The 23,979-nt window shown below is 53.9% G+C and overlaps 3 protein-coding genes and 1 long non-coding RNA gene across 13 annotated transcripts in view; 3 read left to right on the plus strand and 1 right to left on the minus strand.

The window, feature by feature from the left end:
* Positions 1 to 2,127, plus strand: part of WDR91 (WD repeat domain 91) — a 28,484-nt gene extending 26,357 nt beyond the window's left edge. The window contains exon 15 of the mRNA XM_058724207.1: positions 694 to 2,127. Within this exon, the coding sequence (XP_058580190.1) occupies positions 694 to 858 (165 nt within the window). The 3' untranslated portion in view covers positions 859 to 2,127. The remainder of the gene's footprint in view (positions 1 to 693) is intronic.
* A 2,757-nt stretch (positions 2,128 to 4,884) lies between these two features.
* On the plus strand, positions 4,885 to 8,209 carry CYREN (cell cycle regulator of NHEJ). Of its 8 annotated transcripts, none has more exons than XM_058724218.1 (5): positions 4,885 to 4,905; positions 5,754 to 5,827; positions 6,357 to 6,637; positions 6,891 to 6,966; positions 7,868 to 8,209. In XM_058724218.1, the coding sequence occupies exons 3-5, from the start codon at positions 6,498 to 6,500 to the stop codon at positions 8,120 to 8,122; spliced, it is 471 nt and encodes a 156-aa protein (XP_058580201.1). In that variant the 5' UTR covers positions 4,885 to 4,905; positions 5,754 to 5,827; positions 6,357 to 6,497; the 3' UTR covers positions 8,123 to 8,209. The 8 variants fall into 8 exon arrangements, with proteins under 8 accessions (XP_058580201.1, XP_058580205.1, XP_058580197.1 ...); XM_058724222.1 differs by having other exon boundaries at positions 4,888 to 4,905; positions 6,484 to 6,637; XM_058724214.1 differs by lacking the exon at positions 4,885 to 4,905 and adding an exon at positions 5,028 to 5,160.
* Positions 8,210 to 8,735: 526 nt separating this feature from the next.
* TMEM140 (transmembrane protein 140) lies at positions 8,736 to 23,250 on the minus strand. 3 transcript variants are annotated; one of them, XM_058724210.1, is made up of 2 exons: positions 22,952 to 23,250; positions 8,736 to 10,217 (listed from the first exon to the last, which is right to left on the minus strand). In XM_058724210.1, the coding sequence occupies exon 2, from the start codon at positions 10,178 to 10,180 to the stop codon at positions 9,626 to 9,628; it is 555 nt and encodes a 184-aa protein (XP_058580193.1). In that variant the 5' UTR covers positions 10,181 to 10,217; positions 22,952 to 23,250; the 3' UTR covers positions 8,736 to 9,625. The 3 variants fall into 3 exon arrangements, with proteins under 3 accessions (XP_058580193.1, XP_058580192.1, XP_058580194.1); XM_058724209.1 differs by having other exon boundaries at positions 22,929 to 23,236; XM_058724211.1 differs by lacking the exon at positions 22,952 to 23,250 and adding an exon at positions 10,793 to 11,665.
* LOC131508958 (uncharacterized) lies at positions 17,699 to 20,475 on the plus strand. Its single transcript, XR_009260231.1, has 2 exons — positions 17,699 to 18,231; positions 18,471 to 20,475. It is a non-coding gene; the product is annotated as an uncharacterized LOC131508958 (long non-coding RNA).
* Positions 23,251 to 23,979: the final 729 nt, after the last annotated feature.

A 23,979-nucleotide genomic window follows, 5' to 3' on the forward strand; every position in this document is an offset into this window, starting at 1 on the left:
TACTTAAGGAATATAATGAACTTTGGATCCGGTTTTTATGATCTTTAAACAACTTATGATTTAAATTTATTTTTTTAATTTTGTATTTGATATTGATTTATAACTTATGACTTTTAAAGATGTTTTCTCCACAAAGGCCAGAGACTTCTGCGTCCTACTCCTGGGTGTTATCCATAGCCGGATTAATCATTATTCATCGTGCTCCTGGCTTCCCCTTCCTCGTTACCTGCTGACTCTTCATAGCTGTGGGCTTGGTGGGAGAGGGGGAGCCTGTGCATGTGTCCTCAGGGGCCTGCCTGTGCCAGCACTGTGCTGGGCACTGCAGCTCGCATTCCTGAGGGAAGCAAATGGGCAGCCGAGCAGCACATCCAGGATCTAATGCTGGGGAGCGGTAAACCATGTAGGAAAAGAACTCGGCGGGGAGTGCCGGTTAAAGGTGGCAGAGAAAATTCTCTGGTCCTTGAGAATGTATGATCTTGTTTTCCACCTGAGACGAAGGAGTAACTATAGTTGAGGTAGGGAAGGCGCTTCCTGGCCCAAGAAATTAAACTGAGATCTTCTGGAAAGGTGGGCATGTGTGCCCAGGCACGTCCTCAGATTGGGGTAGCAGCCACCAGGCTCGAGGCAGTTTGGTGAATAAAGTAGCTGTGTTTGTGAACAGTGCCTGCTGACGCCGCCTCTCTTGTCTTGCAGCTGGGTGGGGATGAGAAGGTTCTGGAGAGCTGCTTGAGCCTGGGTGGCCACCGAGCCCCTGTGGTCACTGTGGACTGGAGCACCGCCATGGACTGTGGGACGTGCCTCACTGCCTCCATGGATGGCAAGATCAAGCTGACCACCCTCCTGGCGCATAAACTCTGATAGGGCCCAACCCGAGGGACGCCCACGGAAGCAGTATTATTCTGGGGGGTGTGGGGAGATGGGACGGGAAGACAGGGCAGTCTGCTTCCACTCCTTGCCAGTGCGGGGAGTCTTCAGGGAGAGACTGGACGGGAGCCGCACGGAGTCGTGGCACGAGTGCCCTGGAGACCCACAGGCTGGGCTGTGCCGCAGGCCTGCTCCGGGGGCAGGAGGAGAGCTCGGGAAGCAGGAGACTCATCGTTGATGGCTGCTCTGTTGGCCCAGGAGACATTGACAGTATTTTGTATATATTTGCTCGTTTTTCATCATTTTTTAAAAAAAAGAATGCTCTCGCTGTCACCTGGTATCTCTTTCTGGAACGTGTGTGTGCAGCAGAGCGTGTCCCTTCACCCCTTGTCCTTGAAGAGGCACATGTTCCCGCAGGGAGCCGGTCAGCCGCAAGCCTCCCCTGCGCGCCCACTGCTGCAGGGCTGAGCCTTGGGGGAGGTTTGCTCCGCCTTCGGGGTAGGACGGCCTCGCCTCTCCCGCACCCCGCTGGCCAGCTGTGTGGCATGTGCTATTCTGTTTCTTTGAGCTCCAGTCAGGTCACAGCGTTCCTTTTCTTCCCTGCGTCGGTGGAGCTTCTCGGGATGAAGTTAGGGTCCCAGGCTTCTGCTCCCGGCTGCCTTCTGCACTCGGTTTCCCTGTCCCTCTGCCACTGGGGTTCCTGTCGTTCTGTCAACTTCACATCCTTGAGGTTGACCGGAGCCGGGTGCCAGCGCCCTCTGCTGGTGAATGGCGAGAGCACCGGAGCGGGTCTCCCTAGCTTGCTTTTCCATCTGAGGCGGGCCAGGCGTTGGCCTGTTACCTACTTCTGGAAAATCGGGAAGAAGTTGGTGCTGACGCCTTGGCACCCTTCTGCTGGGATGTGGAGGAAAGTAGGTATTTATGTGGCTCCATTATGAGAGAACACCAGAGACTAAGAAGTAGTGACTTACACATTTTTACCTATTTCTACCTTGGTGACCCTCTACTCAAACGAAGAAAACCAAGACTCTCCATTTACAGTTTCCCCATCTTCTGCACTGAAACAGCAAATTGTTCACGTCCCCCAGCGATGCTGTAGGACGTTTAAGAAGCGGTCATGTGTTTCGTTCGAGTGAGAACATGGCCCGTTGAACTAAAAAGTTTTGTCTCACTTTCTATCTTGTACCCATTCTCTCTCGTCAGTACTGTCTCCACTGCTACCGAAACGTCTTCAAGGATTGCAAAGAAACACTTGAAAAGCTGTGTCTTCTGTCTTTTCCTTTATGCTCTGGGCATTTGTTTTCAGTTCAGTTTAGGATTGTGTGGGTTTCCACAGCACTGCCTAAAAACACAAAACCCAAACCCTTTTGAAATGAGCAAATACGGAAACCTGCCCCCTCCTGGCCTGCTTCTCCCCAGTCTTCGCGCCATCCTGAGGGCTCGTCAGGATGCATTCATACCCCCTTCCTCCCGGTCGCATCCATACCCCCTCCAGGATGGGCTTTCATCCTCCAGTAAAATGTGTCAAAACTTGAAATTTCCCTTCTTCACAATAGCTGCTTGGCACCTACCCAGAAGCCCAGCAAGACCCCTCCCCTTATTTGGGGCAAGGGCAGGGTAGCGGGGAAGCCATCAAGCCAGTCCAGCCTCGGGTCCTAGAGCCTGTGTCCCTGGTGCAGGTGTGGACCCCGGCTCTGGCCCAGGCTCCATGCCCCTGGCTGTCCTCGGGACTGGTCTGCTTGCCGCCTCCTCTCGGCCCCAGGAGCATGGCTTTCAGAGCACTTCAGCGGTTCGCTTCAACCCATCCAGATCCCACCGCTCGGGTGTTCTCTCCCCTGCCTGGGCTTCTCTCCCTTCAAGCAGCTTCTATGCAGATGCAAAGGTTTCCTGCTTCTCAGACCTCATTTTTCGGCTTGATGGGAAGAAGTTTTAGGGAGGCACATATGGAGGGAGTGATTCCACTGATAAGTATTTTCTTTCATTGACAAAAAAAAAAAAAAAAAAAAAGACGCTTCACCAGTTAGACTTGGGTTTGTTCTGGCTCCCAGCTTGAGAGCAGAGGACCCTGGAGGTCAGTGGTTCTAATACTTCTGAGGAACCAGAGAGGTGGGTCCTGCCCCTGGTGTGGCCCCCTCTGGAAAGACTGCAGGCAGAGTCCGGGTGCAGCCTGCAGCCAGGTGACCTCGGTGCTGGACTGGTTGGTTTTGTGACTTGAAACCATTGGTTTATCTCTTCAAGCCTTGATTGAGTTAAACTCTCCTGGCCCAGCAGGTGAGCGTGCTTTAGAGAAACCAAAAGTGCCACACAACTTAGTAGAGATCTTCAGGGTAGGGAGTTTCCAAGCTTCGGATCAAGGTCCACAGTTGTGCACCTCTGGCCTGCGGAGGGTAATTATTCCATTGGTGGATCTGTTGCAAATCACATTTCAGATGGTGTCTTGATAAATTTCACATTTTGGGGCCAGGTGGTCAGTTCTAATCATCCTTTTACCTCAAAATGCGGTAGAAGAAGATTCCTCTGTGTTTTTGTCATGTCTGTCACATCTGCGACCTGGGGTCTCTTTGCTGACCTCTTTGAGGCTGCTGTACGCTGTGATTTAAAAAAAAAAAATTTTTTTTAAGTTTATTTATTTTGAGAGGGACAGAGATAGTACGAGTGAAGGAGGGGCAGGGAGAGAGAGAGGATCCCAAGCATGCGCAGAAACCTACCTGGGGCTCTACCCCATGAAACAGTGAGATCATGACCTGAATTGAAACCAACTGACAGCCACCCAGGTACCCCTGAGTGTGACTTATTTTTTTTGAGAGAGAGAAGGCACAAGTGAGCAAGGGGCAGAGGAGGGCAGTGAGGGGGAGGGAGAGAGACAGAGAGGGGAGGGGAGGGAGGCCAGCCCCACCCGGAGCTTGAATCATGGAACCCTGAGATCATGACCTGAGCCGAAGTCTGATGCTTAACTGAGCCACCCAGGGGCCCCAAACTGAGTGTGATTTTAATTAAAGCTAGATGTGTCCACCGCAGTGCTCGCATCAGGCTGAACGCAAACACCGTGGACTCCTGGAAAGCTTTGTGGAGCTGCCGGGTTGGAAAAGGGAACACCTGGCCACCAATCTGAATGTTAAGTGTTAGTGACACCTACTTACTTTAAGATAATTTCTTTTCCTGCACCTGAGGGTCTCACCCTGTACCCCCTCCTTCTGGGATGCCTACACCCCAGCAGTGAGACTTGAACTTGGTCCCTGTGGGAATCCTGAGCTTTAAAATAATGCAGGCCCTCCTCCCCTCACCCTAATTTCTGATTTGGGGGTTCAGGAATTGACACTATAACATTAAAATCCGACTAGCAGACCTCAATTGGAGCCATGTTTGGGGCCTGTTAAAGAAAAACTATTCTATTAAATAGAAAATTACTGACACTTATTAAAAACTTAAAGGCAGACTTTATTCAAGGGTGTGTATTACAATTGGGTTTTATAGTAAGGGAGAGCCATCAGGCTTAATTCTGAATACAAGAGGGAAAGGGACTTTATAGCCAAAGAGTGGATGGAAAGCTGCTAAGAGGAATCACCGAAGGTAAAGGGGGCGTGGGAGGTGGGGGGAGAGGAAGGGTTGGAGCTCGCTAAACTCGGCGACCAGGATCCTTGCTGAAGGCAGTCTAGGCGATCAGACACTACCTGGGGAATGGTGAAAAATGAGGAGCCCGCCCAAATTTGAGGGCGATCAGGATTGGAGGGTGGGGCTCCTGGCTAAAATGACTTGGTAGGATGCTTGCGAAAATTGGACAATGCAGAGAGGAGCAGGGAAGCTCCAGAGGCAGGGCCTAGATGAGGGTTCAGAGGAGCCCGACGAGAGCGAGACCGGGGTCAAGGAGAGAGTGTCGCGGCCCCGGCCCCGGGACAGCTGGCGGCTCCCGCTCGGGGAGGGGGCGGGGACGCCGACTGCGCGGGCTGCCTGCAGGGGGCGCGCCGGGGGCCGGAAATGGCGAGGCGGCGCGGGGCGGAGGAGGTGCGCGCGGGGCCGAGCCGGGTCCCCCCGGCCTGCCAGGTGTAGGGGGGGTGTGGGTCCGCCCCGCGCCGCCTCTCGGGCCCGCCCCGGAAGCCGAGAGCTGCGCGCGGGCCCGGGAGGCTGGAGGGCCGGGCCGGAGGGGCGCGTGGTCCGGGACTCGGCTCCGCCCGGCCGTAGCCGAGCGACGGGGCCGCGAGCCTGCGGGCCCGGAGGAGGCGGTCCCGGTCGTTCCCGCGGCCGGCGAGGCCTCACGTGGCTGTCCACGTGCTTCCGCTCCGCCCTCGTCCCCCGTAGGTTGGTACGCGTCTCGCAGCGGCCCCGGTGGCGCAGGGTCCCCGAGAGCGGGGCGGGCCTTGCTTGGGGAGCGCCGGGCACGTCACGAGCCGGCGGGGCCGGGTTTCACCCAGGTAGCGCGGGCTCTGCCCGGCTTCGCGGGCTCCCCGCGCCCGGCCTCTGCGCTTCTCCGAGCCCCGGCAGCGCGGCGGCCCTTAGGCACAGGGTTCGGCCTGCAGCACCCGGCTGCGAGGCCTGGCTGGCCGTTCCGTTTTTTTTGGAACCTTGGGCACATTGCTGTCAGTTCCTCGTTTGTAAAAATGGGCTTGATAATATCTGCCTGCGGGTGGAATAAATGTCGGTGTGCCTGACTGCGGGCTGTGTCTGCGCCTGGTTAGCAGGGCTCGGGTAGTTGTGGGAACAGTCGGCTATCATCACTGCCTGAATTTTGACAGCAACCAGGTACACTGGCCAAGCTCTGCCCTCTGGCCGGACAGGTTAGGATGACGTCGTGCTCATTTTTTTTTCTTAAGTTGTAAACAGTCTTCTAAGATGAGCAATAAATGACTGTGATTCAGAGAGGGATCGCTTATTCATGGTTGACCCTTTTCTAGGCAAACCTCTGCTCCAGTAAGAGCCTCCCTAGGTGGAGCTGGACTGCTTTCAGAGTGGACTGCCAAGTGGAAGGGTGAGACTTGCACCCTGAGTCCCTGGGTGGGGACTGAGCTGTAGGGGGAGGGGCTGTGGCGGTGGTAAGTGGGGGTGGGGAGAAGAGAGACCAGGTTAGATGAGACAGGCTGTCAGGGCACCTTCTGGATTACCTCCTTCCTGGAGCAGGTCCGGTTGTGGTTCCTAATCCCTACTGCTGGCTAAAATCTGGCCACCCAGAAGTATTTTTGGATTAAGGGAGGGAGTGTTGGCCATTTAAACCTTGCGGGGAATCAAAATGGTCTTGGAGTTGTCTGTAACCACACTAAGGTAGAGGAAATGAGAAGTCTGGAGTTGGGGAGATGAGGGAGAGATCATGAGAGAGATTTTCAGGGTAGGCTAGGCACCCTGGGGACAGCGAGCATCTTGGATGGCAGGGAGAAGGGGAATGGGCCATCTTATTCTCCTGGGGCCTGCTGTCCACCTCTGGCCTGTCCTGACCAGTAATTTCAGCTGGTGACTGGAAGTATTCTAGCTTATTAGAGCTCACTGGACTTTGTTCTTTGTAGGATTTCAAGCGTGACTCCCATGCAGGACAAACAGACCTAAAGTTCCTGGTCGGATGAGAGTGGGGTTCCCCGTCCTGAATTAGAAAAGCAAGTCATTAAGCCTGGGCCCTGACTCGTGTTCCTTCAGGAGAGAAAAGAGAGATGGAAACCTTCAAATCTGGGGATAAAAAGAGGGTCCTTCCCACATGGATGACAGCCCAGGTGGCCGAGAAGAGAAAGGTGCCCGTGAAGACCCCGAAAGCGAGGACATCGGCAGCAATGCCAAGGGCTGCTGCCGCAAGGTGGGACAACTTCCGGTCGGGGTCCTGGAGAATGAGGAGGGAGGGAGGGTTTGGAGGCATCACAGTTGCTGGGGTTTAGTCTTGCGGTGCGGGTAGAATGGTGAGGTGGGTGGGGGGGGGGGGGTTCAGCCCCACAGAGGTGCACGTGGCAAATCGGGAGGCCCGGGAATAGGACTCTTGCCCTCATTTTCTGCCCCCTCGTGAGACCTGAGACCCATCTGTCCCCATCTGTAGCATCATGCCTTCCTTTCAGACTTCCTGCCACGAGGACTGTGTACTGCATGAGTGAAGCCGAAATGGTGGATGTCGCCCTGGGGATACTGATTGAGGTAAAGTCCACTGTGTCTCTTCTTATTCTCACGACCAGAAACCGGACCGGGCCCTTGGTTAATGGCAATAAAGGAGACGCCCTGCATTCTCAGTCGGCCTTGGGGAGCCCTGTCATCTGTCATCCCCCTTCGTCCAGCTGTCCCTTGTCTAGCGCTTCTCGTGCTCCCCTTGGCCTCTCCCCATGTGTGGTGTCACTGAATGTTTGGGGCTGGACACCTGGGGAGGGAGTGGTCGTGGGTGGGAGAGCAGCTGTCTCTGGGTGACTGTGTGTGGTATGTGGAGGGGACGGAAGTTTTTCACTGCTACATCCTCTGAAGGGTCTCAGGTGGGTGAGGTGACTTCTCAGCCGAATGCCACCCAAGTCTTCTGGCTTTTGAAGCGAATGGTAACTGCCACCTTAGTGTTGTGGAGTACTTTCTAGTTGACCAGGTGCTTTCCTAGGTTGTTGCCTCATTTAATCCTTGCAATAACCTGGTGATAGTGATTGCAGGTATTACTGTCCCCATTTTACAGATGGAGATATTAACACCCAGGGACTTTCCCATAGTTACACAGCCGATAAGTGACAGAACGTAGGCCCACACTCAAGTTTTGTACCCATGGTCCTTCCGTTCTGTCACCCCCACCTTTCCAGATACGCTTTTCCTATTTGTCTTTTCCACTCTGCCATTCCTCAGGCCCCTGCCCGTCTCTCTCCCAAGGGGGTCTTGACTTCTTCGGGAGCTGTGAGGGGTGGCCGGGGGAGGGGGGGTGGAGAAGGGGAGGCTCTGATTTGGGGCGGTGCTCGAGCCGGTCACACGCTTCACAGTGGCTTCCGCATGTGTTCTGCGTCGCCGGCGGTTATTTCATTCGGGAAATAGCACGATGTCTGTTTTGCCCCTCATTTCTCCTACCCCACAGGCCCGGAAACAGGAACAGCCCTTGGAGCCACGGACTCCGGCTGGCGCTGATAAGCCGGAGCTGTCCCAGGCCCACTCCGCTTTGTCACCGTCACCGAGCTCTCCTGGGAGAAGTGAGGACGAGGAGAATGAAAAAGACGCCCTTCCTCCAGGCCACAGCCCTCAGGGGCCCGCCGGGTCTGACTCTGCCCGCAGCAGAAGCCCCGAGGAGGACGAGGACATGTTAAAATACGTCAGGGAGATATTTTTCAGCTGAACGGACAGGCTTCCCAGGACTTTCTACCCAGAGCGTTGGAGGAAGCCGGCCTCCCCTCCCGCCCGGGGCCTGCCGGCCGCTCCCGCTCCTCCCTGGCAGGCAGTCACCTCCTTGGGGAGCTGCCCTGTTGAGTGTGTGCACGTGAGGAGTCCAAATGCGCTTCCGTCAGAATTTCTCCCTGCGCTGTGCCTTCTCCACTCGGAGGCCGTGGTTTTATTGGCCTTCCAGGTCCAGGGAAGGTGGGGACATGGTGGCCAAACTTACTGGAACCGAAGAGCCAACTTAATAATTTTCAACAAAAAAGAGGGATTGCTGCTAAGTGTACTGGAATCCCCACCGTCTGGTCCCCCTGATCTCTCCCGAAGGAGGACGGCTGTTCTGAACACAGTTCCCGTCACTCGCGCAGCCCGCCCCCCCACCCCAGGCAGCTGCCCCGCCCACAGTGCTCTGCTCTGTGTGGGATATTGAAACCCCGTGTGCAGATCGGAAGCCCCCCTCCCCCAGGCGGCCACCGTCCTGCCACTTGGCGGCTCAGCCTCAGTCCCTGGGCAGTTGTAAAGCGCCAGTGGGACGGGAGCCCTGCGAAGACTCTAAAGACAAGATCACGCCGGAGTCCGTGTTTCTGACTCTATTCAGTGTGGTTTTTGACAGGCACAGAATGAGGCAGTCATTTGCTGTATAGATTTTCCAATATATAGGTGCTGAAAAATACAAACAGTTCCCCAGTGTGTGAGCTGTGTTTATGTCCTTTCCAATTCTGGGTGGAGAAGTGAAGGCCTCGACATCTGTATGGAACCCCTCAGTTCTTTTCACCTTCCTCCTGCCCAGGGATTCGGCGTTTTGTGTTCCCAACTCCCAGGTCACATGCTGGGAACAATTTGCCAGCTGACGCCCCTGCTCTGTCTGGCTTCAGGTCTGGGAGACTTTTCGGGAGAACCTTCAAAGCCACCAAGGCTTGTCTTTGTGCCCACGTGTTCTGTCTTTAGTGACTCCCTCAGGGATCACTCGTGGGCCTTTGGGAGACGGGCTCATCACTTCACACCCACCGTGGGGAGGGGGAGCCTGCTAACCAGGGCCCCAGGGACGCTGAGGTGCACTCTCTCATAACGTCCCCCCTTTGTTGCCATGAACCTTCACTCGGTTCCAGTGTGACATGTGGCTAATTATCCTAGAAATCAGGCCTCGTGATGGGAATCCTTAGGTCAAAGGAGTTCTCGTGACAATGAGCTTTCTGTGGTGTGTCCTTGGGAACCTCGGAAGTCCCAAAGGATGGACAGCCCCACGCTAACAAGCCGCAGGTACCGCGGCTGCCACTGCTGCGCCCTTGGCCTTCTCGGCACTGGGTACCCCCACCTCCTCCGCGGTGGGTCCCGTCTGCCAGAGCTTGAGGCCGGCCTTTGCTATGAAACAGGCTGAGAAGACATGCCAGCCCATGAGTTTTCCGGCACCTTCTCTGAGCATAGTTCAAACTGAACTCTTGCCATCGTGAGCTTCTCGACAGAACTAGCAGCTGTCAAGCTTGACCTTGTCCTCTGCTCTCTGAGGGAACAGACACATGGCCATAAGCAAGAGGAGGAGTAAGGCCTGGGCAGTGCCCAGAGCCAGAAACCCAGGCTCCAGGAGGGAGAGCCGGATCCACTTCCACGTGTAGGTGAGGAAGAGGCCCAGGCCGCTGGCCAGCAGCATGGAGGACGTCGCCAGGAAGCCCCCCGCCAGCCGCCACTCTGCCTCGTTACTGTTGCACCAGGCCAGGAAGAGGGGCAGGGGGACAAAGAGAGTGAAGACCAGGGCCCCGTACACACCGAGCCTGGCCAGGGCCAGGCCGACCCGCGGCACCCCCAGGGCCTCCAGCTCAGGGAACTGGCGGCACTGGAGGGAGCCGGTGCCCTCGTTCCACAGGCAGAAGTTGTAGAAGCCGATTCTGAGGTTGGGTGAGTCCACGAGGTTGCCGGCCTTCCAGAGGAGAGCGTAGAACAGCAGGAAGATGACCGCCACCGTGACTGTCATGATGCCCAGGAACAGCAGCTGCTTGCCCCGCCTTGGCCTTGGGAGGGTCATCGTCTCCTGCCCTTTTGCAGGCCGCCTTCCGGGGCACCTGAGGGAAGTCACACCCGTGAATGTCCGGCCTCCCTCCCGGTTTCCTCACAAGCTTGCCTTCTCCCTTCTGGAATCCCATAAACACCTGTGGCAGCCTTCCCTCCAACCCCAGCGGGAACAAGAAGTCAGAGGGAGCCTGCAGGCGGGATGCACTTGGTAAGTCACCGTGAGCCCCCTCTCTGGCCTCGTTCAGGAGGAGGGGCTCCCCCCACCTCTGAGTGCCGGAAAGCGGTGAGAATGATGGATGCCCTTTGAACAAAGGCTTTGCTGCCCTTTAAACACCACAAGCCCCTGGAAATGTTTGTGAGGGAGTTTCTCAGATCCTCTCGAGGGTGGGTTTGTCTGGGGTGAGGGAGGAGGCTCGCCGTCCCTGGGGGCCTGAAGGAGGAGGAAGGCGCTAGAGGCACAGGGCGGCTGTCAGTCCTCAGCACCCCCCCCCCCCCCAGGGGGCAGACCCGGCACATCGGAACTTCCAGGTTGGGGTGGGGCACTGGTGTGTTCTAGAAGCCCTGTAGCCTGTTCTAACACAAGCCTGGGGGGGACGAGGTCTGCTAGACTTCTCCGGGAGCTTACCTGCCCTGCTCTGGGAGTCATTACTTGGTGAAGGCAAGAGGCCACCTGCTCATGAAATCACACAGTAGCACTCGCTACCTTTTTAGTGTCTCCGATTTTTTTTTCCTGAGAACAGGAATCATAGAAATCTTGGAAAATAATACGTAAAAGAAAAAAATACATAAAAAATAACCTCTTATCCCACCACGTACGTAGAACCACTGTTAATTTCTTACCAATATTTTTTTCCTATGCGCTGATGTGTTTTTAAATAGTCACACTGTCGACCACAATGATTTTCTCGCTGAATATTATGCACATTTTTCAAAGCTGTTACATAGTCTGCAAAAACATGTTTAATGGCTGTGTGATAGTTCGTGTCGTAGATTTATCCGTCCCGCCATTAGACAGACTGTTTCCATTTTTTACTATTATAAGTGACAGTTAAGGAAGATGCTTGTATGATTCTTGGTTGGAATCTGATTTTTCCTTCAGCTAGATATCTAAAGTGGAGCCAGAGGTAGAAATACTTTTGAGTGATCTTACTGCATATTGCCAAATTGATCCGCAGAAAACTTAATTGTAGTCCCCGTAAAATAGCGTACACCATCCTCATCGTATTTGAACAGTCTTTTCACTATGATTTTATTCAGAAGGACTTCTCCAAATTGCTCTTCTACCACAGTAGTCTGCCTGCGATACCTTTGTATTTGTAAAGTTTCCACTACCGAACAAAATAGCCATTTGCATGCCAAAGTGCCACTAGCCTTCCAAGACACAAGGTGCTGGGGACAAAGGACAGAGGGCCATCCTGTCAGTGCACCCAGCCTGGGGCGCCAGGTGGTTTCCTGCAGCCAGCCAGCAGTGGCCCCGGGGAGAGGCTCAGGGGACGTGTCCAGCCCTGGGGGGCGGCTCCCTCGTTCCCTCCGCTGGCTGGAAGGAAGGTGCGTCCCACCACATCCCATCTAGGTTCTGCTAGAACAGGAAGTGCCCGAGGGAGAAAGAGAACAAGTGTGAGGGAAGAGGAGATGGGCCCCGCTGAGGGAGAGGGCGCTGCACCAACTACCACAGACTGGGCAGCTTATAAACCAGACATTTATTTCCCCCAGCTCGGGGGGCGGGGGCGGAGAAGTCCAAGACCAAAGGACTGGCTGATTTGGTGTCTGGTGTGCCCCCTTCTTGGTTCGTAGAGGGACATCCTTCCCCAGTGTCCTCACATGGTGGAAGGGACAAGGGAGCTGTCTGGGGCATCTTTGTTTTTTTCTGGGACCTCCTTCACAAGGGCACTGATTTCATTCATGAGGGCTCTGCTCTCAACCTCATCACCTCCCAAAGGCCTCACCTCCTACTGTCATCACCTTGGAGGGTTAGGTTTCAACGTACGAAATTTGAAGGACACAGCGATTCACTCTATAGCAGGTGGCTCCCTTCAGAGGACCTGAGTCAGTGCAGACAATGAGAATAAAGATTTGTCAGCAAGCAACTCCTTTGACCGAGAGCCGGGACAGCACCTTGGGGGGAGGCCGGTGCCCGTCAGAACAGAAACATACACCTGTGCCTTGCAGTGAGGTTTTGAACTCCTGTCGCCACCGTCCACCAAGGGCCTCTGCCCCTGGCTTCTCCTTCAGGGGAGCTCGGCAGGGAAGCGCCGAGGTGGCAGAGAAGAGCCATCCCGCGGAGGCCCTGGGACCTCCCGCTACCCCCTTTGCAACAGCAAGGCTTAGCAGGTATGGAAATGTGTCTTTGGTCCATGCGTTGTGAGAGTAGCATAGCCGAAGTTCTAGCTGGCCCAGCCCGCGGTGCCGGAACATCCCCGGCAGTAGGTGTTCTGTACGGTTTTCGTATTTCACAAATACTTGTAAAAACCTGTATCTACGTTTTTAGTGGGTTTAGGTGTTTCAGGGTGCGGGATGGATTTCCAGGGCTGGAACCCCGATTTGTGCGCGTGTGCCGTAGCAGATGAGCTTTAACTTGCCTCCGTTGGTTGGGAGTGCGGGTGGCCTTACGTGGATGTTCTCTCTTCTTGCCCCTATTTCAGGCCTGTTACAGTTGGGTTCAAAAAAATCGCTATTTTTAAGCATTTTTGACTTGAAGACAGAGCCAGGTTCAAAAGGCGTGGCGGCCTGAGGACATCGTATCAGCCAACTCTGGCTGTGGCTCCCAGGCGACCGGCCTTTGTTTTTGACTTCCTGCCTTTCTCTCAACTGCCCTTTGGGAGGGTTTCAGTAGAGAGTGAAACAAAATAAAACCGGACCTGGAAAGCCCAGGAGCACAGATATGGGGAAGGTGGTCGCCCCTGGTTCCCCTTCTTCTCCCCCGTCTTTATAGGCACAGAATTCAGCTCCAACGCCTGGAGCTTGGGGCTCAGTGCCACTGGGCAACTTTGAACTTGTACTGGCAGTTAATTCTCCTAGGGGGCGCCTGCTCCCGGTGCTCTCCACTCTGGCTGTGCTCAGGCGGCCCCCAACCCCATCTGCCCTCTCTCTCAGTCTCCCTGAAACTCCTGAGGTCTTGCCCTGCCCCCTGCCTCCAAACCCTACTGATCCCTGCCCCCTTTATCCACTTGGCCGTCCATCTTATCCCCTGAACGGTGCCTGACACACAGAAGGAACTTCTTGTTAAGAAAGAAGAAAGGAAGAGGGGGGAGAGAGAGAGAAAGAATGAAAGATGGAAGGAAGGAAAGAAAGAAAAATAAAGAAAAAGTAAAGCCAAGCCCTGTGGTACCCCTCAGTTATTGCACATGTACATCTTGTGTGCGTGTCCTGACAAGCCAGCAGGCTTCCTGAGGCGAGGGGCCGTGTTTTGTGTGTCAGACACACTCAGCACGGCGCTGGGCTGGCTGCTCCCCGTGTCCCGTCAGACATCCGGACAGACTTCAGGACCTCAGGGACCGAGAGGCTGGAGGCTGGTCGCAGCTTCTTCGTCTAAACATTTCGTAGCGGATGCCTCTGGACGTTCCGTTGGAAAATCCTGTGGCGCTCTTCTCTGTTGTCCTAAGAGCCCACCCTGGCTTTCGTGGCTTTTGACAATCCGCATAATCTCGTTCTCACCACCACGAGCTTTTGAATTCCCTTTCATGACGAGCCTTGCCTCCTTCAGAGGGTGAACCAGCAGGCTGCTGCGTCACTGCTGCCATTTTTAGCTGAACTTTTTCCTGTTTATAAGAAAGCCACACGTGATGATGGTAGAAAAGTGGAAAAATATGTGAGTGACCAAAACTCATCTGTGACTTTGGGTTGTAGAAACCACCACTCTCAATGTGTTTCCTTCCGTCATGTTGTTTTACACGGTCAGGCTCATGCGAATATATGTGTTTGCATCCCGCTTTGTCAACATCATTACGGCGTGAGCGTGTCCCTATGTCACGAGAAGTGTTTCCTGCACGATGGTTTTCGTGGCTGCCCGTACTTTAGGACATTACTTTGTAAGACTGGACACAATGCTGTGGCGATGTTTGTGAATCACCGTCCCTTACCGTTGGCACTTGCTTCTCAAGACGCCTCAAGTGCCATGGCTCTCCTGAGTCACAGAATCAAAAGGAACTTTACGAACTGTCCTAGTGCCTTCGTTCCCTTTCCCGGAGGCAGGTTTGTAGCTCCGGTCTCCATCTCCCGAGTATACTTGGCACCTGTCTGTGATCTGCGAGAATACCCGTCCACGTGATTGTGTGTGTATATATATATATATATATATATATATATATATATATATATTGTGTGTGTATATATATACACATACACACACAGTATATGTATATATTATATATATAGTATATATATATACACAATGTGTGTGTGTGTGTATATATATATATATATATATATATATATATATATGTGTATATATATACAGCCCCCCTGCAACTGTCTCTCATGCCAAGCAACCGCTCACTCACCACCCGTGGAAATTCTACTTCGCTCATTAAGTGTTTGGTGAACTCTCAGAGTGAGCCCCGCGGAGGGGAATGGAGTGCCCACGAAGAACGTCCCCTTCAGAGTCCCCCTCCAGGAGCGTGGGGACTAGACTGGAACTTCTGAGTTCTTCCACCGGGAATATATCGTATGTTCTACCTGGAGGGGTGTATATGTTCCGGAATGTGCTACCAAGGATGACTTCTGCCCAGGGTGCCCTCTTTCCACGGCAACCTCAACGACGACCTGGTATTCTTCCTGCTCCTTTAGGAACAGGACACCTCGATGCTGTCCCCTCTTGGACCTCTCCTGTTAGCCTCGCCCCTCACCCCCTCCCTCAGCTTCGGCTACAGTGGCTTCTTCCTTATTTTCCAAGAACTTAAGGCAAGTCAGGACTTCCATGCTTGCCATTTTCTCTGCCCGGAATGCTCTTCTGTTATTACACGCCTCCCTTGGGCCTCTCTGCTCAACTGTCCCTTTCTTACGGAGGCCACCCCTGGTTAGCGTCTCCACCTGTGACAACCCCTCCACCGGCCCCACAGCTCACACTGCCTGTGCCCCTTTCCTGCTCTCTCCCCATAGCTCTGGTGCCATCTAACGTTCTCAACATTTCTTGTCCCCCCCGACCCCGGTCCCCAGTAGACTGTAACCTCCATGAGGGCAAGGACTTGTATCTACTGCTCATTTTTATGTGTCTGTGGTTAGCTGGTCTGTTTATCTGTCAAAGACCTATCTTTCACTGTTCCGTCCCCCACGCCCGGGACTACGGGCCACACGGGAGGCGCTCAGTAAAAGCCTGTTAAAGGACACGCGAGTGACTGAATGAACGTCAGCAACGGCACATAGAGTTGCTCAGACCCCTCCCTGTGTCGATTTTTTCCATCTGCTTCCCTGGTCCTCCTCCTTCTGGCCCCTCCCTCTTCTTCCCGGTTTCTAAACGTGAGCTCTCTACAGGATTCTCCTCTCTCTCAGATACGTCACATAGGCCTACAGCTGTGAGAGCCGCACACCGAGAGCCCCGATGACGGACATGAGATGTGGGGACAGCGGAGGTCAAGGGCACACCCACGAGCGGTCCCTACCGGGGCCCCCAGGACCACGCGGTAGAAACTGATGGTATCATTTTGTTGTCAGAACAGAACAGAAGCTTGAAAGAAAAAATAGCGAGCTGATGAGGTTGTTACCAGTTGTAAATTCATCTCCCGGCCTTCCTTTTCACTCGTGATTTAAGAGAGCTCTAGGGGACAACAGAGGGAAGAACTTGTTTTGAGAATTCTCTTTGACCAGTGAAGGCGTCCAGGGAGAAATCGGGTTTGACTGAGAGTTTATTAATAGTTAAAAACAGATTTCAGAAGCTCTTTGGGCATTTACTCTGTGCCAGGCCCTGTGCCGAGCACTTAGTAGGTACCATTTTATTAAGTTCTTACGACAACCCTGTGGGAGCAGGTTTACGATTGCCATCCCCATTTTCCAGAGGAGTAAAACCGAGGCTCGGTGAAGGTCAGGAGCTTCCCCAAGGTCCCCCGGCCAGTGGCCAGTGACAGTCCATCAGGCAGGCTTGTCGTAATCATCTAGAACCTGCCTCCACTGAATTGTGCGCGTGGCCGCTGAGGCCTGGCGGACGCTGTTGTCGTTATTGGCTCTTCGTGCGGTGGAGACCATGTGGAATGAGCGTTCTGGGCATACACTCTGCAGCTGTGTGTCCTGGGTTCAAATCCCAGTTCTACCATTGACTTAACATCCCAGCGCCTAACATTCCCATCTGTAAAATGGCTACAATAGAATTTATCTTGTAGCTTATGTACAGCACATGGAACGTGACCTAGTAAGTACTGTGTCAGTCATTATTGTCATGGAGAAGAAGCTGGAACTGGGGGAAGGGAGCCCGGCCGCGGTGCAGCCCTAGAGGAGACAGACGGTGCCTGCGTCCACCTGCCGAGCTCCGCTGGGGGACCTGCGCCCCAGGGAGCTGTCTTTTGTGCCCTTGGACGCTGATGCGGCCGCCACAGGTGGTGGGGAAGGGCGTGGACCCGGGGGCCGAGCGCCCGGGCTCAGGGCCCGTGAGCTCGAGCAGCACCCGGCTCGGCCTCCGGCACCTGCTCCCCCTCCGGACCCCGTCGCTGGCCTGTCCCCGGGGGCTGTGGCGAGACTGAGGTGTGGCAACTGTCTCCACGCCCGCCCGCGCCGTAGGCCGGGTGCGCTGGGCCAGCCCACTCTGCCAACTGGAGCCCTGACTGTGGAGAAAAGGGAGGTGAGGGAAGAGCGAGGGAGGGGGGCTGGGGGTGCGGCACCAAGGGGGAGAGAGCAGCAAAGGGGGGGGGGGGGAAGAAAGCGTCCGGATAAAGCCAGAACAGGGTCTGAGCCGAGCAGCCAGCGGCCCTGCCGAAAACCTCCCCGTCGAACACACGCAGGACAGGGTGGCTGGCGGTGTGGGTGCGGCTCTGACAGAAATAAAAAGGGAAGAAGAAAGGGAAATGTGTCATGTTTCCTTTGGCAGAAGCATGAGCCCAGGTTCTTATTTTTCACAACCGGCCCGCGCTGGTGCGTCCCAAAGGTGCGGAGGCAGCCCCCGGGGGTCGCACCGCGCTCTGAGGACGGCCAGGCCGGAGGGCAGCTTTGTAGGCAGCGCGTGACATTTGGGTTTGCTTGCCTGTGCCAGGGAAACGAAAAGCAGCTTCACCAGCAGAAGCACGACCACGCCACGAGACTGCCACGCAGGGTCAAAACCGTCCGTCTCCAGACCTCCACGAACACCGAGCCATGGACGTGGGCCGTTTCAGCGGTTCCGTGAATGTTAACTAGCTCTTTGTTCGTTTGTTTTGTTGCTTGTTAGCCTCAGGGGCGGGCAGATGACCCAGCTGGGAGCGAGGGTCAAAACATAAAAAATCTAGCGGGAGAAAAAATCCTTCACCACAAGAACGCGCCTGCGTCTTGGACCCGTCCTTACTTGGTGTTTTTGTTTGTTTAATGTTTAAACATTTTTTTTAATGTTTATTTAATTCATTTCTGAGACAGAGACAGAGCATGAGCGGGGGAGGGGCAGAGAGAGAGGGAGACACAGAATCGGAAACAGGCCCCAGGCTCCTAGCCGTCAGCACGGAGCCCGACGCGGGGCTCGAACTTACAAACTGTGAAATCACGACCTGAGCCGAAGTCAGATGCCCAACTGACTGAGCCACCCAGGCGCCCCTCCTCACTTGCTTTTTAGTGGTGGGACTCCACAGCTAGCTTATGGGAAGCTAAGGACCCAGAGCAGAGTTTGAGGATAAGTAGTACCAGAAGGCAGGACAGCCTTTGGCTGTCACTCTTGGTTCTCCTGCCCAGCCCTCTCCTGCAATCCCGATAGACATTCACAGCCCCCCTTCTACTGAGGAGGCCAGGGTTTCATCTGGTGACTCCACGAAAGGCACATTTTGGAGAGTTCCCTGAGCCGTAGGCCCTGTGGAATCAGTAGCTCTCAGGGCAAACCAGGAACCTGGCCTCACTGAGCTTGCCTTCCGGTTCAGGACACAAACACCAGTGGTGTACTTTTAAAAAGACCGTTCCGGGGTGCCTGGGTGGCGCAGTCGGTTAAGCGTCCGACTTCAGCCAGGTCACAATCTCGCGGTCCGTGAGTTCGAGCCCCGCGTCAGGCTCTGGGCTGATGGCTCGGAGCCTGGAGCCTGTTTCCGATTCTGTGTCTCCCTCTCTCTCTGCCCCTCCCCCGTTCATGCTCTGTCTCTCTCTGTCCCAAAAATAAATTTTAAAATGTTGAAAAAAAAAAAAATTTTTAAAAAGACCGTTCCAAGTTTTGAAAAGATTTGGGAAGGAAACCAACAGGATGAAACAAAGGAGAGAAGGTGGTGGAAGCCGTGAGTCTAGATTAGTGGGTCAGGGAAGGCCTGTGTGCAGAGGAGACATTTGTTTGAGGCCCGAGGGATGTGACAGAGCCATCCCGAGTTGGGCCTGGGCAAGAGCCCTCCAGGGAGACAGTGCGGCTGTTATAAACACCGGCCTGGGAGAGGATCAGATTTCCGGGGCCGGGGTGGCTGCAGCCCCGTGACTGAGGGGAGGGGACCCAGGTCCCTGGGGGCCTTGTAGGCCAGGGTGAGAGGTGTGGATTTCATCGCTCGACCCGAGTGTTCTATTAACTCCTGTCCCTCTTCCCTCAGACACGAGGCTCTAGGCGCCCAGACGGCGGCGGGCTGAGCGCACAGACAGATCTGTGAGCCAGGACAGACGCGCGGAGGCCAGGGGTCACCTCACACCCGTCCTGCCGGCTGGGCCCTCGGCAAGCACCAAGACCTACTTGGATGTGGCTGGCACACAACCGTTGGAAGAAGGGGAGGCAAAGAATAATAGACCCAAAGACTCGGACCTTCAGTTTTGCAAGAGGTCTTTCGAGAGAGAGGCTTCTTCCCCCGCAAGCTTGTAATACCTCAGAAAGGGCTTCAAAACACATGCAGATTAACTCAAAGAAAGCAGATCACAGCTAAGCTGAGTAGCAGACCTAGGGGCCCTCCCCCTCTACCCTTCAAGGCCAGTTTCGAGAACCTCGGAAAGCCAGTCTTCGGTCACTCTGACGAGTCTTTGCCTCATCACCCTGCTGGCGTCAGCTGTGGCCTCTGCCTCCCGGTTGCCCGGCTGCCTGAGGAGGGGGCCGAGGCTGCGGTTCCTGCCGCTCTCTGCTCTGCCCGGGGACTTGGCTGTCGGTACCCCCACCGCCCCACTGCTGCCCAGCAGACAGAGGGTACCTCTCCACAAAAGCGCGGGGGACCCAGGGCTCACCTCCCAAAGTCTGTTGAAGTCCAGGTTTGGGCTGACAAAGTGAATTCCTGTACCGGGACCACAAAATGGAGGCGGCCCTGGTGGCCCAGCCCATGTCACAGTTCTAAGCCTAAGTCATGTGAAACACCTGTCAGGGAAACCCAACCCCCCCCCCCCCCCCCCCCAGCACAACCTTACCCTAGAAAACAGGATCTGCCCACCTTCTAAGGAAACCCTGACCTCCTGGCCAATCGTGCCCATTCTTTCCTACGTTGCTTCTTCTCTACACAACTGGCTCTTGCCCCAAATCCTGCCAGACTGTTCCATGCTTGGGAGGCGCTGTACTCCCCCAATCCATGGCTTGTCTTCCCTCAGATAAAGGAAGGGTCAGCTCATCGCTCAATTGTTTCCGTTTTGTCCTTTGACAGGGCTGAGAACGCTGAGGTGGCGTGACCCAGGCGCACCGAGTACAGCTCTGAAGATCTCAGTTGCTAATGAGAACATACGGCCCACGTGCCGGAAGATGACATTTGCAGACGCTTGTCACGCTTGTGAAGTCACTTTCGGGTGTACCATTTTGAGGCCTGTGGCAGGCTAGAGTCACTGAAGTAGTCGCGGTACCCAGCTCCCAGGTAGATTCCCAGAGATGACTGGGGCGAGATTGGGCCCCAGCCCCCAGAACGGTACCCCCCCAGGGCTACCGGGATGGACAGCTCAAGAGTGGAGTGTCTCAGAAAAGCCACACATGCGGGGTTAATACATGACCAAAGTATTAGAGTTCGCTGGAAGGTTTTTCATGAACGGGTGCGGAAGCCGTCGATTAGCTTCCTGAAAGCAAAACTAGTTTAAGTCCTCATGTCCACCTCACATACCAAAGTGAACGTCACATGGATCCAAGAGTGAAATGCCATGAACAGAGGGGAAAAATAGATCTAAAAACAAGTCAAGATTCGGTTACGAATGAGAAGGAACACTTTGAGCTTAAAAGCAAACTGAAATTACAAAAAAAAAAAAAGTGCAGATTTAACTATTTACAAGAAAGACACATTTCCGTATAACAAAAACAAACTAATAAAAGTAAAAGCCAACGAGTGTGGAAAGCATCTGCAACAGATATGAAATGATTAATATTACCAATATGTCAAATATTCATACAAACGAGTAAGAAAAACATTAACCGTCCGTCAAAACGGACAAGGAACAAAGAGATTTCAGGAAAGGGCTGCCAAGTAGGTAAGTGTAGCTGTCATACTTTCTACCAAATGTGTGGGCGTTTTCCTCCACCAAGCAGTTCTCAGTGACACCAGCGGGTGTCCTACTATTTAAGCCAATTCTGACATTATCTACAGGAAGAGAGTGTCAGATCCTGGGGCTAAGGGTTCAGTCCCCAAAGCCGTCTCCCCTTCCTCCTTCCCGGCTCCTGACCAAGGCTTAGTCACCTGGGCTCCACTGGCGAAATGAATCCCTGGGTGTTGGTGACTGAATCTCCAGCCAGTCTGCCTCCCTGGAGGTTGTGGGGGGTGGGGCTAAAAGTTCCGACCCTCTAATCACAAGACCCTCTAATCACAAGGCTCTTTCTCCCACAAACAAACCTGTCTATAGGGACTTTCCAAAAGTCAGCTCATTAGCATAAACCCAGACGTGGCTGGAAGGAGCTCGTTAATGAATAAAGAAGACACCTTTATCGCTATTCACACTTATTCCTAAGTGTTCCAAGGGTTTTAGGAGCTCTGTGCCAGCAAGGGCAACAAAGTCCAAATATATATTCTTATTATATAAATCACTATATCTCACTAACTAACAAGAGAAAAGGTCTATGCCTTTGTAGCACAAGCAAAGAAAAGCCAAGTCAAATAACCTGTGAGTTTCCGTATCAAAACTGCGGCTAAGAACTTTGGATGGCACCTAGCTCATGGCAAGGCTAGCCTTGTCATACGGTGACGGTAACAGTGGCCCAAGTGACCCGTAAACATTTGCGCAAACTTTCCAGGAGGCGATTTGGCAATATGCATGGAAACCCTTAAAACCAAAAGATAGTCCTGTCTTTTTGGCCTGGTAATTCCACTTAGGGGTTTACCCCAAGGCAGCAATCAGAAATGCAATCAATGGTTTATATACAGGAATGTTCATCACTGCATTTTGCAAAAAACGGGAAGCAGCTTGGATGCCCACCTTTGGAATTAAACTGTGACGCGCCAAAGTGGTGAGACTGCAGACTTTAGAAAAGCCAGTCTAAAATCACACTAATAGAGTATGACTGCAAGAAAGAGACTAAGGGAACATTCTAAAATGTTAATGCATCTGTCTCTGGGTGGTGGCATTGTGAACTGTTCTTTTTTTGCCTGAAAAACATTTCCAGAATTATGTGTTGCATTTATGTAAAAGTGAAATGCAGAAAACAAACACAAACGGACTTCATGATCAGGTAAGGTAAGGCAGGAGTCGGCTGGCGAGAACCTGAGAAAGGGGATTACGTGCAGAATCGAAAGGGATGTCTTATGAACAGATTCTTAGGTCTGGGGCTTGGCGAGGGTTAGGGTGTAGGAAGAAGATATACTGAGAAACGCACATTAGTTGTCAGGAGTCGATAAGAAAAGAAGGAATCACATAATGTGTGTGTGTGTGTGTGTGTGTGTGTGTGTGTGTGTGTTTCTTTCCCAAAGGAACCTTTGATTTTACAGGTGAAGAAGTATAACGGAAGCTATTAAGGAAACAGTCCGTATTTAAGAAAATATTTTAAGATCAGCGCTGGCAGGCGTGAGAAGCACTGTAGTCTAATGACATAGGCTCTGAATTTGTTAGACCCTGTTCAATTCTGAGTCAAGAACACGGGTCTTTCTGACAATCTCAACTCGCGGTGTATGTTTTAAGCACTCGGTGTTTCTGTAACTCGGAATAGTAATAGTCGAGCCACTTCGAGTCAGTGACCTGCTTCTGTCTGGCTGCCCGTTTCTGATGAGCAACCCGCCCCGCGGGCCATAAACATCTATTTGCACAGACTTTGCAACACCCTGTCGCCAGGTTATCCCTGTGTGTGTGTTTTTTTAAAAATTTTTTTTAGTGTTTATTTATTTTTGAGAGAGAGAGCAAGCAGGGGAGGGGCAGAGAGGGAAGGAGGCACAGAATCCCAAGCAGGCTCCAGGCTCTGAGCTGTCAGCACAGAGCCCCACCCGGGGCTGGAACCCACGAACTGTGAGATCATGACCTGAGCCGAAGTGGGACACTTAACCGACTGAGCCACCCAGGCGCCCCCATCGCCGTGTGTTTCTAACCGGGTGCGCTGGCAGTCCCCTCACCATCTTGGGGGCCACAGCCCCCCAGGATGATGGTGGCGGGAGCCGAGGGAAGGAGGGCAGAGCGGCCGGGCGAGGTCACTGGGTGGGGGGGAGCGGGTGTGCGGACACGGCCCGGCGGCGTGGCCCCGCTAGAGCGCGAAAGGCCGGAGCCCACGCTGAGCCCAGACGCAGGCCAGCTGCGCTCCACGCAGGGTGGGTACTTACGAACAAGAAGAGGCAGAACGCACAGGCGCTCGTAAAGAGGACGGGCAGGGAGTCAGGTTTGGCGGAGTCTCCTTTCTCGCTGGCTTCCTAACGCCAGGCTCCGGAGACGGAGCCGAGGCAGGTGGAGAGGGGAAGGGCGGCCGGAGGCCGGCCCGGGCTTCCCACCCGCTCGCGCTTGCAGTTGTGCCCAAGTAAACAGCTCGCTGAAGGTCAGGGCACTGATGCCGCCGACTGGTGTCACATCAGCTGATTTCACTTTCATTTCCTCACTTGCCCGTGGCTCGTGACTTTTCAGAAAAAGGGAACGTAAACAACGTTGTTGTTGTTCACCAGATCGTGTACTTTACCCACGCCAGAGGCGCCCGACCAGTTGACCGAAGGAGCCAGGTAAGGGTCCTGACGCTCTCACACGACAGCTCCGGAAAGGGAACTGCCCAGGACACTCTCAAAGCTCCCAGTGATTTAGACTCCGAGTAAACACGACCTCCAGTTTTACTCAGAAGGGGCCTTTAAGATCATCTGGTCTAAGATCCCGACCCAGGTCCCCCACCCCCCCCATCCCCCACTGGGAAGCACTCAGGCCCTCTGTCCCCTCCTTTTCAGGAATCCGTGCTTCTCTGGCCACAAAACCTTGTGGGCTTAGCGTCCTCGCCAGGGTGTTTGGGCCGGTGCTGGAGCAGCGGGAACATCTCTTCCTTCAAAATAAGAGCAGAACGAAACTTTTATTTTGTAATCACAGGGGCTCCCTGCCAGAGTTTAAAAATTGCTTCCTTTGCCCACATGACCAGCTGGGAACTCCAATTTGGAGCCAGGCTTGGTTAAGTCAGTAGAAGCTGCCCTAGTAATACTGCAGAATGCCTGGCTTGGCGGGTTTCTTCGGGTTCCTCTCCCCCCCCCCCCCCAGGAGTTCTTTGAACTGCCACATGTTTTCCCCTTTGGAGTTCCTTTAAACTCTAACCCTAGAAAGATGAGGTCTGATGAGGCTTTGGGGTCAGGGCTCCCAGCTACAGAGGAGCAAATTATTTAACCAAGCTGAGCGTGAGTTTCTCAC

Source organism: Neofelis nebulosa, chromosome 4, assembly GCF_028018385.1.
Source record: "Neofelis nebulosa isolate mNeoNeb1 chromosome 4, mNeoNeb1.pri, whole genome shotgun sequence".
NCBI lineage: Eukaryota > Metazoa > Chordata > Mammalia > Carnivora > Felidae > Neofelis > Neofelis nebulosa.